At 43.0% G+C, this 13,498-nt stretch overlaps 1 protein-coding gene across 1 annotated transcript; it reads right to left on the bottom strand.

Moving 5' to 3' along the window:
* Positions 1-1,164: 1,164 nt before the first annotated feature.
* E1B28_003292 (uncharacterized protein) lies at positions 1,165-1,470 on the bottom strand (the record flags this gene model as incomplete). The annotated part of the gene is made up of 1 exon (XM_043160264.1): positions 1,165-1,470. A coding segment is annotated over one exon (306 nt), but the record flags the coding sequence as incomplete, so codon positions are not given.
* Between the last annotated feature and the right edge of the window lie 12,028 nt (positions 1,471-13,498).

Here is a 13,498-nt window from a genome sequence, read left to right as displayed (position 1 = left end):
TGTCATCCATTGGTAACGGGTTTGGAGACTCCAGGAGATTTTGTGAGGAAGGTAACAGTGTATTGTGGGGAAGATGATCAGCGAGTCCAAAATTTTGTAGCATACATTTGAAGTATGCCTTTTGAGACAGTGAAACGCTTCTGTCAGGTTCATAGGTTATAGCCACCCCTAACAATATGCCACTAGCTGCATCGCTAGCCTCTGTTAAGGACGTGTGGAATGACTCGGAACCGAACGGAACCAAAGGGAGAAACGATAAGATAAGATATAAGATATGTACTGAAGGATATACTAGAAGAAGATTGATCTAAGATGAAGAGAGGAAAGAAACGGAGTTGATCGGAGTGTATCGGAGAGCAACGAGGAGAGCGAAGGAGATAGGGAAGAGAATGACGGAGTCTTGACAGTACCCGAAGTTATTGGACAATGGCTCCCTGAGTTGAACTGCCTTAGACCAGGTCACTGGGAAACCAGAGTTGAGTTTAATTCTAAAGAATGTAACTACTAAGTTGTACATCTTATATAGGATAGAAATGTACAAGGTCCGAGACAGATCCAATAGTCGGATCCACATTTGGACCACCGACTCCCAGCCGATAGTCTAGGCTTTAATAGGTAGTACGGAGATTAAGGTAAGTGGAGTAAGTGATTGTGACACGTCGGTCCGGATCGGTCCGGCATGGATGTAACATGATGATACAAGGTGCATATTTACCAGAAGTACAGTCGTGGACAACCAAGCGCGACAATTTTCTTAACGCTGAATTTTGAATTTTCTGGGCCAAAGGAATGACAGATTCGAACTCAGACCAGCGAAATACGTCGAAAAATGGTATTCCGAAGTTTTTCCCACGACCCATTTCCGAGTCTCAATTGTTAGGCCGATTTCAATGAGCTTTTTAGCCGCTATCTCAGCCCTTACCCCGTGCATATACATTCTTTATCTATGAGAGTGGTGCTGCTGTATCTAAGACTGCCTCAATGCTCATCATTGCCATGTGTGAGACTGCTCGGTGACCCCGTTGCTTCCGCACAGCCCACTCTGCCGCTTTTCCGGTAAGCCCATGACGATATGTGCTCAAACGGTTGATAAACTTCCGTATAACCTCATAGCCACTGCATAATAAAACATCCGTTCTTGTAATCCCTCATCGTCAAACTCACCTTCCTCCCATTCTCGCACTGCCAAGTCATCTTTGGAAGATTCGCCACCCGACCTTTCCTCGTCCGACTGTAATCTGTGTCCGTAACATCATAACATGGCGTTGCACGGGCATCTGGCATATCCGCTATGTGTTCACTTTCATTTGAGGACTTGAAATTTTCGGATCTGCCTCGAGAACTTGGAGAACTGATGGCAGCTGTTGTCTCTGTGGCTTCTTGAAGTCTGTCATCATGTACATTGGTTTTCTCTTGATTTCGCAGGCCAGCAATATTTCTCTTGTGTTTGGCAGGCCTTCCCACTGTCATGTTGCGGCGAAGGCACGTGCATGCCTGCAAAATTACCATATTTGGACATGAACTTCGCCTCTCCGATGACCCCACTTTTACCAGGATCGTGCTCAGCTTGGCAAATGGAGCATTTTCTGCATTTTTTCATAATTTTAACGATTTATTTTAGCTGAGTCTCAATTTTTGGGGTATAAAACTTCCATATTGAGCCTGGACGAAATCAGCTCATTGTATCATGACCACATTGTTCTAAATAGCTTAAAAACACATTATTTTTTTTACCCTTGTATCGGTGTGAGTGGGAATAATTCGGTCAAGTTTTTTGTCGTGCTTGGTTGTCTGCGACTGTAGGACAATCAGGTAGAGATACCTATGCGGGGTTAACGCCTGCAGGGTATACAATGCTTCATGGTGTAAGACAGTCTGAAGATCAGTTTTTGAGACCACCGGTCCCGGAAACTAGGGAAAAGAAATTCAAAGACGAATGGGAACAGAAAGTTTCGTCTTCGATGGACACATATAATGTGAAACTCCGAGAATTGGGACAGCAAGTCTCAGAACAGAATAAGGCAACGGAAAATAATAACCGATTACTCCTTGAATTGATGAGAACAATGAAAGTGAGTACCAGAAATGGGACTCAGAATAACGGAAACCAATACCAACGTCCTTGCGATAGACCACGCAATGGAAATGAGACTTCATCGAAGTCTAACTGGGTCGAAGATATGCAGTGTTGGTTCTGCAATAAGGAAGGACATACCGTGAGGGACTGTCCAGAACAAGCAGATTTATTGGCGAAGGGAATTTTGAGAAGGAATGCTGATGGAAAGTTTGAGTTGAAGAACAGGGACCGGGTTCCATTTGTGAGATTCGGTGAACCAGGACCAACTCGTGCAGAAAGGATTTGGGCAATTGCCAAAGAGAAAGGATGGACGGCTAAGACTTCGGTGACGGCGCAGAGCTTGATGTTTGAAGTCGAAGAAGAGCCAACGCCGGTCTTGAACTTCCAGTTTGCGCTGGAAGAAACTATCAAAGAAATGGGTGACTCAGATGAATCGAAAGTACTATCAGTTCTGATGAAGAAACTCAATGGCTCAAAAAACTAGAAGTTCCAAGGAAAGGGCAGGGCAGTAAAAGGGATAAGGCCCAGGAAAAGACCCTTGAGGAACCTCGAAGATTGAAGCCTGAAGTTGTGATTTCGCCGCCGAAAAACTTTGATAGATCCAAGTACGTAGTTCCACAGTTGAGAAAAGAAAATGAAGAAAATGATAATGCGCCGACTTCAAAGAACTCGAAAGAAAAGGAAACTATTGAGGAACAAACTTCAGAGAATGAAGATCCTCAAGAAAGACACTTTGATCGGGTAGAACTGATTGAGAGGATATTTCAACCAAGGGATTTTGCTTTACCCAGGAAACCAGAAGAAGACCAGGGAAACAAGAGTCAAGGAAGCCGGAACATTTCAGAGAAAGTCGAAGACATTAGAAGGGCTATTAGGCCTAAGTCGGAGAAACTTTCTTTGAATGATGATGATTGGAAAGTCGTAAAGCAGAAAGCGGTGGAAGAAATTGCGGACAAAATTCTGAGACAGGAAGTTGAGATTTCGACGTCGCATGCTATAAAAGCTTCGCCGGAATTACAGAAAGCCTTGTTAAGGAAACTTAGAAATCGAAGACTGCCTAGAAGGGATGCGAAGTCCTCTTTCGAAGCAGAAATAGATGAAAAGTTAGTAAAGCAATTTTCTAACTTTGGAACGGAAAGTGAGTTTGTCGATCTTGATGAACTCAAAGTTGACCAAACATTTGAAGTTTTGGAAGAAGCTAGAGGACAGCTTGAAGCTGGTTCGATAGTTCAGAAAGATCCGGTGGAACAGTATATCAGGGACCCTCCTACAGAACAGCAGCGTAATGTTTTCATTGTTGCTAATGTAATGGATGGTCTTCGATGTATTTATCCAGAAGTCAATGGGTCCAAAGAAAGAGTGGAAACTATCATAGATAGTGGATCTCAGATAGTTGCAGTAGATATGGTTGTAGCTATTGGACTTGGAATGATTTGGGATCCAGACACAAATGTGGTTATGCAATCTGCAAATGGTCAACTACAAAGGACTAAGGGATTAGCAAGGAATGTACCTTTCACATTTGGTGAAGTAGAAGTCTTTTTACAACTTCATGTTGTTGAAGATGCTCCTTATCAGATTTTGTTGGGAAGACCTTTCGACGTTTTAACAAACTCAGAGGTTCAGAATTTCCCAGATGGTGATCAACTCATAGTAATCACTTGCCCTAATACTAGAGTAAAGTGTACTATACCAACTTACCCTAGAGGTGAGGGAATTAAGATTCGCCATAAAACAAAGAAGCTAATCCTTAGAAGAGAAAATGCTAGAGCCAGACAGGCTAGAAAAGAAAGAGATGATGAATTAAAGAGAGAAGAAAATTCGGAAACAGAAAATTTTCATTGAGCCTTGAGGAATTGTTAGATGATCAAGGAGAGGTTGCATTGAGTTTTGTTTTTGAGGATAATAAAATTGAGATAGAAGGGTATAAATTACCAGAAAAGAATAACTTTGAGTCAGCAGAATTAGCAGAAGCGTTTGTCTTAGCTAGTAAAACTGATTTCGAAGAAGTCACAGCCTTGTTAGCCTCTAGCGCTAGAATAGAAGAAATGGAAAAAGGATTAAGTGGAGAGAACCCACTTATCGATGATAACTCAGAAACTCCTTACGGAAACCCTGAGAATCTAACAAGTTCAGAGCCAGCCTCTGTATTTGGGAAGTATAAACCAGTGCACTTGAAGGTTAGACCGCAACTTGCACCAATGTCAGAAGAATTTAGGGTACAAAGGAATATTACTGGAGATCCACTAGCGGAACTTCCAGAACTATCTCCTAATCCACCTGAATATTTGCCTGGAGAAAGATATACTTTAGAAAGGAAAAAGGTCATTGACAAGAATCACTCCAAAGATTTCTTGTGGCCAGAAGAAAGGAAATTGTTGCATCATTTCATGATAGTACAGGAAAAAGGATTTGCTTGGTGTGCAGAAGAAGGAGGAAACTTCAGGACAGACTTCTTCCCTCCAATCAAATTTCCAGTACTACCACATACTCCATGGGTGGAAAAGAATATTCCTATTCCACCTGGGATTTATGAAGAAGTATGCAAGATCCTGAAAGATAAGATAGCAGCTGGTGTTTACGAACCCACTACTTCGTCTTATCGGTCTAGATGGTTTATGGTTTTGAAGAAAGATGGAAAGAGTCTGCGCTTAGTTCATAGCTTAGAAGCTTTGAATAGAGTTACGATCCAACACTCAGGAATTCCGCCAGGAACAGCAGAGATAGCTTCTAGCTTTTCTGGAAGAGCATGTTTAGGCATGTTGGACATCTGGGTCGGTTACGATGAAAGACTGATAGATGAAAAGTCAAGGGACTATACTATGTTCCAGACTCCATTTGGTCCTTATCGTTTGGTTAAACTACCAATGGGTTGGACAAACTCTGTTCCATTATTTCATGAAGATGTATCATACATCTTTAGAGAAGAAATGCCACATGTCACCAGACCATATATTGATTATGTTCCTATCAGAGGACCAGCCTCTAGATACGAAACACCAGATGGGTCATTTGAAACCATACCAGAAAATAAAGGAATTAGAAGATTTGTTTGGGAACATTTCCAGAACGTAAATCGGATAGTTCAGCGCATGAAGTATGTTGGTGGAACATTTTTGGGTCCTAAAGCATACTTGTGTGTATCAGAAGGGTTAGTAGTAGGACACAGAGTGTCCTATGAAGGAGAAAAGCCAGTAGAAAAGTTGGCGGAAGTCATCCTATCATGGGACCCTGCAAACTTTGAAAACAGAACACATATAAAATCTTTCTTGGGCACAGCAGGACAAATGCGAATGTTCATTAAGGATTATGCGAAAATTACACATCCGTTGACTAAGTTGACTGCAGCGAACGTACCTTTTGTCATTGGGGAAGTGGAGATGAAGGCTGTGAGAACAGTTCAAGAAGCTATTCAAAATGCGCCAGCACTCAAACCCATTGACTATGAAAATCCTAATGGAATTACGTTAGCGGTAGATACTTCATGGCAAGCGGTTGGATTCTACTTATATCAAGAAGATCCAGAAAATCCTCGCAGGAAGTTCTTCAACTACTTTGGTTCCATTACCCTTAATGAAAGGGAAGCAAGGTTTTCTCAACTGAAAAGAGAATTATATGGTTTGATGATGGCTCTAAGAGCTACCAAATATCAGACCTATGGATGCAGAAACTTAACAGTTGAAACCGATGCTAGCTACATCAAAGGAATGTTAGACAATCCTAGTAGCACACCAAATGCCAGTATCAACCGTTGGATAGAAGAAATTAGACTCTGGAGATTTACCTTAGTCCATATCAAGGGATTGGTACATGGGCCGGATGGTTTATCAAGACCGCCACCAGGTGGCAAGTCAACTGAGAGACCAGAAGGTTGGGAAGAATTTCTAGAGGATGATGATGGAAAACCAGTGAAATTCAGGATGGGTGAAAACCAGACTGAAGAACCATTAGAATTTGAGACCTTCAAGGATCATATAGATCCTAGGTCAGGGTATTTTAATGAAGTTGTAGACTTCACAGAGTTAGCTACAGATATAGTCGATTTTGAGGAAGAATTGCAAGAAGTTAGAGATGAAGAAAGACTTTGGGCTTATTATTTTGAGTCCTTTCATTATAAGAAAGAAAGTTGGGCTAGTAGCTATTCACTAAAGGAAGTGGTAGTTATCCCATCAGAAATAGACTTGGAATGGTCAAGGGACCATCCATATGATGAAATTCATCGAAGTCAAGAAGCAATTGATCAAGATGAAGGAATTCCAAAGATTATTGACTGGTTGGTCAACTCAGACTCAGATGCCTTGAAATTGATGACTGCATCAGAGAAAAGTAAATTTATACGAAGGGCTGCTAAGTTCTTTGTAGACAATGAAGGAAGATTATACAGAAAGTCTTTGGATGGTTCTAGCCATCATAGATTATTTGTACCTAAGGAAAAGTGAATGTGGATGCTAGTTGCATCGCATGACAACTTAGGGCATAAAGGAATGTTCGCTACCAAAGCTCTTATTGAGAAGCGATTTTGGTGGCCTCACTTAGAGGAAGATGTGGATTGGTTTGTCAAGTCTTGCAAGCCTTGTCAAGAACGGAAATTGGAGTTACTTAGAATTCCACCAGCTCTTACCCATACTCCTTCTCTATTTCAGAAAATACATATTGATGTTATTAAAATGACACCTGCTAGTAGAGGATGCAAGAACATTGTGCATGGAAGATGCGCGTTGTCTAATTGGTCTGAAGCAAGGGGTATCGCCAATGAGAATGCAAGGCAACTTGCGGAATGGTTCTTTGATGACATCTTATGTAGATGGGGAACACCTGAAGAGATCGTAACAGATAATGCTCCTCAGATGTTAGCCTTGACTAAATGGTTAAGAGACAAATATGGAGTTAGAGGTATTCGTATCTCACCATATAATTCTCAGACCAATGGAAAGATAGAAAGAGCACACTTTGATATAAGACAAGCATTGGCAAAAGCCACCAGTGGGAATTTACAGCACTGGTTTTATTTCTTGAAACATATCTTGTGGGCAGACAGAATTACAACTAGGAAGAGTCTAGGGTGTTCACCCTACTTCTTTGTTTTGGGGGCAGAACCTATTTTGCCTCTAGATCTGGTAGAATCTACTTGGTTAGTAAAAACACCTGAACAGGTTTGGTCCAGGGAAGAACTTATTGGATTTCGTGCTCAAGCCCTAGCAAAACATCGTACACATGTATTAGATATGGTGCAAAGGGTATCTGAAAATAAAAGAAGGAATCTAAGAAAATTTGAACAAGACTATATGCACACTATAAAGCCGTATGACTTTAAACCGGGTACATTGGTCCAAGTTTGAAATACTCAGATTGAAAAGAACTTAGATAGAAAGATGTTTCCTCGATACTTTGGTCCTTGTATAGTAATTAGAAGGACAAGGAGGTTCGTATATCTTAGCAGAAATGGATGGGACTCTTATGAGAGGAAAGTATGCTGCTTTCAGAGTTCTGCCTCATGTGGCAAGATATACTCCGATCGAGTTACCTTCAGAAATAGAAAAACTTATACATTTGTCTAAAGAAAAGTTAGATAAATTAGTAGAAGAAGATGAAGAAGTTGAATATGGTCCAGACAAAGACTATATCTTCGACCGAATTCCTAACTTGCGACTTAGCGAAGAGGAAACAGACATTGGACACAACTTCGAAGAGGTTGAAGAAAGCGATGTCGACGACTAAACTCAACTTCAAATCAATCACATTTGCGCAACAGCGCTACAGACGACAAGTACAGTATAAGTCCAAGTGAAGTGTATGGATTATATATTTTACTTGGAAAAGGAAAACAGAAAAATGGTAAATTAGGCGGAGACATAGCCAGTCTTCGAGGTCTCGCCTTGGACAGAGACGTCCTTGATGGCCTCCTCGATGGATTTGGTGTCCATAGAATCGTCGATAGCTAATTTAGCAAGGCGGACGCAATTAATTTTGTCGAGCTGAGAAATAGTGAACTTGTACTGGTTGTGAGCGTAAAGGATGGTATGCTGAAGAGTAACCGCCTCAGTGCGCAAGAAGTTGGCAACAGAAAGAAGATGCTCCGGATCGTATTTGGAAAGGTTGGCAAAGGGCAGCAACCCTGCAATGTGAAGAATACGTTCGTGGCCTTCCTGACGAAGGCGGAGTTCCTCTTCGATATGTTCAGGACAGTACGAAGTAGAAAAGAAATAAGAAAACATACTGGGTGTCTCTTCAGCGGTGTCAACGATTGGAGTTGACAAGTGAGCCTTCTTGGCCCTGGACAAGGCCATGGCGGAAGTACCGTTAGGACCACTCTGAAAGGAATAATTAAAATAGATCAGAAATCGAAGACTTCAAGAAACTGACTTTCTTGAATTTAAGGGCAGAATTAGCACAGGCACCCTTGCCCTTGGCAACGTCCTTACCAGCGGACTTGCCTTCCTTCTGTTTTAGGACAGAATGGATAGAGGCTTCGAGCCCCTCCATCTCCTGAAATTTAGTAAGGAAAACAGAAACAGAGTTGGAAAGTACCTTTGGCTTAATGGAAGCATCAGCGACGAGTTCCATATCTTCATCAGAGTCGGACACGACCAACTCCGCAGATTTCTAAAGGAAAGAAACTATTAGGAATATCTTCGACATCGTTGAGATAGGAAGCATACAGCAGAGCGCTTGGAGCCTTTGGCCTTGTTGCGAAGGGTTTCCTCTTGCTTGGTACGGATGGCCTGCACCTCGTGAACGAAAGCGAGATGACCGCAGTAGCTGGGAACCTCAGACATGCCGGGGACCTTCTGGAGCTTCTCGAGAAGCTCAACACATTTCTTGATGAAGTTAAAGGCCTCGGTATCTTTCGCGATGTGGTAGATAGACATGGAAACAGACTACGGAAGTTAGTCGAAGAAGAAAGGAAACGAATAAAACAACGTACTAGATGGTTGGCAATAGCGCGAGCGCCTTCATCGGCGAGCACGCTCATATTGCTGGCGAGCATGGCTTCCATATGTTTGATGAAAGCATCGTTGTGCTTAAGGAAGTGGTCACGACTGTTCTAAGCAGGGACCTTGCTGGCAGTAGACATATTGAAGACGGTACAAGTTGAGAGTGTAGAAGTAAAAAGAACAGAAAATTGGGTGAGGATAGGAATGGCCTCACTGAGGCTTTTATACCGAAAGGTATAGTCAACGGAGTTGACAGTTCTTTTGTCAGGGGGAGAGGACTTGAAATTCGAACAGAATTTTGCATTTTGCAACTAAGCAACGGCTAAGAATGGATCATTGATGTTGGTGCAACAGCCCAGAACTGCCGGAAATTCGATCTTCCGAGTAAACCCTACACTCTAAGAAACAAGAGAACCATAAGGAAAACCATGAGGATGATCGAGATGCCATTGAGACACATATGGTTTCAATGTCGAAGATGGGGTCTTAGTAAAAGAAAATAGAAAAAGCACATTGAAAACAAGATCTATACTACGGACAGCATGGTGTAGGAAATGTAGATCATGTCTAAATAAGGAAATTTGATCGGAACTCGACTTCGAAGATTTAGGCTACATGAAATCCGCGGATATGTACCTAGCAGTGTTGAGTTCAAAGTCAAAGAAACCATAGTAGGCTTGTGGAGGAACATATTGGATGGAATTCGATACGATGAAGAAAGAATGGAAAATGGCGATGCACCAAGCTTTGACAGTGCCGGGAATTGAGGCAATTTCGAGCTTCAGGAATCCGACTCGAGCCATAGCATTCGCAAGTCAATGAAAGAATGAGCGTGCAGCCGTAGGAAAAATGTGATAGCAGAGGGGACCCGTGATAAAAGGTCTCTGTGCTGGATCGAACGTGAGGACAAACTTGAAGTAAGGTCCGTCAGAATGGCGAAGGGAAACCATGAATTGGAGTTGGATGGCTAGTTCAGCTTCTCGTTTAGTCGAAAGAGGCATACGAAGAACGATCTGGTGTAGTAGGAAAGCCCTACATAAGGAACAAAGTTCCTAGGGTATGCCTCTATTTGATGTCTAGATTTGAGATTGCGTATCGAAGACATTAGAATGGACTTACTAGAAACCAATAACTCATACAGCACTTCAATGGCTAGCTTCATGTTTGTCAGGATAGAAGGGATTATAGAAAAGAATAAAGGGAAAGTAGGACTTAGGGGTCTCTTCGATATCGTTGAAGTCACTAGACAGGGGCTAACGAAGGCACTCTGTCTAAGTCAAAAGTCTTCGAAGACTCTTAATTCCTTTATCACACAATAATAGAAGGAAAAAATACAGAGTGTATTTTTATGCTACACAGTAGCAAAGATATAGAAATACATATTTTTAAGTAGTATGTATACTACTGAACAGATAGAAGCTTTACAAGAAATAAGAAAAGAATAAGTCCCGAGACCAATGTCTCGAGAACCGCAAGTCCAAGCAATAGTCCATTACAAGATATCGGTGAAGGTCTCTAACAGGAATAGTTAGTGAGGTCGAAGATATCTAGGATATGAGCTGGACTTACACTTAGGTGAACGTCCAAGAGGATCGGAAGACGGGGCAACATCCCCAGGCAACGGTGCATCAACCGAACGCTCTTTCCCCTCGACAACCATTTGACCCGGCTGCTGAACCACGGATTCCTCAACTTCCCGAGCTGACGCGCTGTCATCGCAAACTGGTTCCGGAGCGTTCTGCTGAAAGGAGAAGAATATTTAAAAAAGGAAAAGTAAGTTGAATAGAAATATAAAGAAAACGTACTTGAGTGGCACCGGTCGAACTGAGAGCCACAGAGAAGGACTTGCCGGTCGTCGGGTTGAAAAAGGTCATTGAAGACCCCTCCACCTTGACCTCCGTGAACCCCTCTGCCTCTCCATCTTCCAACGGCCAATCAAAAAGGGCACTAAGCCCACAGATTGTCTCCGAAGAGAGCGCCAGACCGTCTGGGTGCAGTTGAAGATATTCGAGAACCACCTTCAGGTTGATGGCGACATCTTGGACCTCGTGAGCCTTGTCGATGATGTTGGCACGGAGGGAGGAAATGGAATCTTGAAGGGACTGCACTTGATCAGTGAGCTGGTCGTACACCTTCAAGAGCTGCAAGAGCTCTCCTAGACATGAATGGAAGTCTAGAAAGATACATTAGTGGAATGAATAGAATAGAAAACAAGAACTTACTGCTGGGGGTCGAACTCGCCCAGTCCCGGATGATGTCCATCCTAGACCAGGACTCCGACTTCGGCAGAATCCAACTGCACGGGAACTGTGACACCTTGCATCGATCACACTTCTCGCGTTTTGTCGTAGAGTGCTCGCACTTGACTTTTGCGGAAGTGCAGGCAAAGCAAGGGAGCATCAATTCCTGTTTACAGGTGAATCAGTACCAGAAAAAGAAGTAATGGAAGAAACTTACTGATGAAAGAGTCCGGCCGCTCTCGAGAACATCTCGAAGCGAGAAGGCTTCTGCCTCAGGAACATTGAAGCGAAGCGGGACATCTAAGATAAAGATTAGAACAGAAAGATTAGTAAAGGAATATGAACTTACTATCGGTGTCAAGACCTTGCGGATGCTTTTGGGTTTGCGAATGCTAGATAGTAGGTTCTCAGAAAAGAAAAGAAGTATTAAAGAAAGGACTTACAATGTCAAATCGACGATTGGAAAACCATTTTGAGGGTTTAGGAAGATAAGGGGACGGAGATCTGGGCTTGGCCTTGCCCTTCCCCTTGTCCTTTCGAACCTCAATGACTTTAGCAGAAGCAGGGGTCTTCGACGATTCTTGCTTAATCTTCACAAGGGTTCCGGTTGAACTACGCGTAGTGCGAGGGCCGGGGGACCGAGTCGATGAACCAGCAGCCGGAGGGATGTCAACCTTCTTGATCTTCGACGAGTCAGAAGGCGGGACCTAATCGGGTGTTAACAAAGGAAAAGAAAATAAAACTAAGGACTTACCAGAGAGCGTGCCGGCTTAGGCAGAGGCTTAGGCAGAGGGCGTTGGGAGATGACCACCTCCAGTTGCTTTTTCGAAGGCGGAGGGGGATCTTTCTTTGAAAGTCTGGTAAGCGGCTACAATGATGTTGTTAGTCTTGAGAAAGAAGGAAAATATTAAGGGAACTTACTTCTGGGGGAGGAGAAGGTTTCAGGTCCTCTTTGAACTCGATTTCGTCTTCCTCTTCCTCAGAGGAGACTACTGCCTTGGATCTCTTCGACGTTGGCTATAGAACGGTTAAGAAGTCTAAGAGCGGAAATAAAAACTTACCTTGCACATAGCGGTCTGTTTGAGACGTTTAGCCGGGGGATCGTCGACGATTTCGACTGCGGAAGAAGAGGCCTTCTTGTCGTTCTCTTCAGACCAGCGTCGTTTTGAAGACATCACGCGGGCCATTCGGTATCCGGGATGCCAGGGAGAGTAAGGGCGAAGTTCAAGATCGGGGAGAACGTCGTATAGAAAGTTGACAGAAGGCGCGGCCTTAAAGTTATGTTGAGGCTACGGAAGACAGTTAGTGTCGAAGACAAAAGAAAGGAAATATGGAACGCACAAGGTTATAGGTCGCCCAAGTGGCGAGTTCATCAGCAGAAAGCACCCAGGAAGCTTTGTAACGTTGAGAATTCACTATCCTTGAGGCAGCAGAAAGGATCGATCCCACGGCAGGAGGGAAGTTTCGATGAAACAAAAACTTGCGGAATTCGAAAGCCAAGCGTTCCTAGAGTGCGAAACCCGTCAGAAATGAAACAGAAAAGAAGAGAAATGGAATTAACACGTACCAGCTCTGTTCCGCAATGCTTGAGAGCACAGAGGAGGAGTCCGTCGCGTGAAAGTTCTTCGGAGGGAGGAAAGGTGATTGCGTCGCTGAATGTGCAGTGTATTGTGAACATGGCCTCATTGAAGGACGAAAGATCGCTGAGAGCCGCTGGCGAAAGGCCCGAAAGCGACGAAGAGGAAGACATGGTAGAAAAAGGGAGGAAGGAAAGTTGAAAAACGAACCCTTGAACCTTGAAAATATAAAAGGGGCGATCGGCAAACCCCGAATTGACTTAGAAATATTTCGAACATACCTCTCGCAGAAGTAGTGGAGTGGGAAAGTTCTAAATAAGGAAACCTTAGCTACAGATCTCGAAAACGAGTTGATGGCTAACTCGCTAGTGTATAATCAATTCAATTTGATATCGATAACGCTTCTAAGCGAGATATATGAAGGAACCGATTGATATGGGGACTTAGAGTCCTCGGGAAAGAGATTTTGGACTTCGAGGAGGTCTAATCAACCAAAGAACATTGCGAAACAGGTCGTAGACTTTGCGGATTGACTCCGGACAAAGATAATATGGACTGGTGACAGTCCTTTCTTTTGTTAGGGGGAGATATCGCGGATATACTCTACTAGTACCTAAATAAACGCATTTTTAACATTTTTATATATAATATAATCAAAATGGGAACATA

Source organism: Marasmius oreades, chromosome 11 (genome assembly GCF_018924745.1).
Source record: "Marasmius oreades isolate 03SP1 chromosome 11, whole genome shotgun sequence".
In the NCBI taxonomy this organism is placed as follows: domain Eukaryota; kingdom Fungi; phylum Basidiomycota; class Agaricomycetes; order Agaricales; family Marasmiaceae; genus Marasmius; species Marasmius oreades.
Note: the sequence above shows the minus strand (reverse complement) of the source record. Positions and strands in the feature narration are given on the sequence as shown.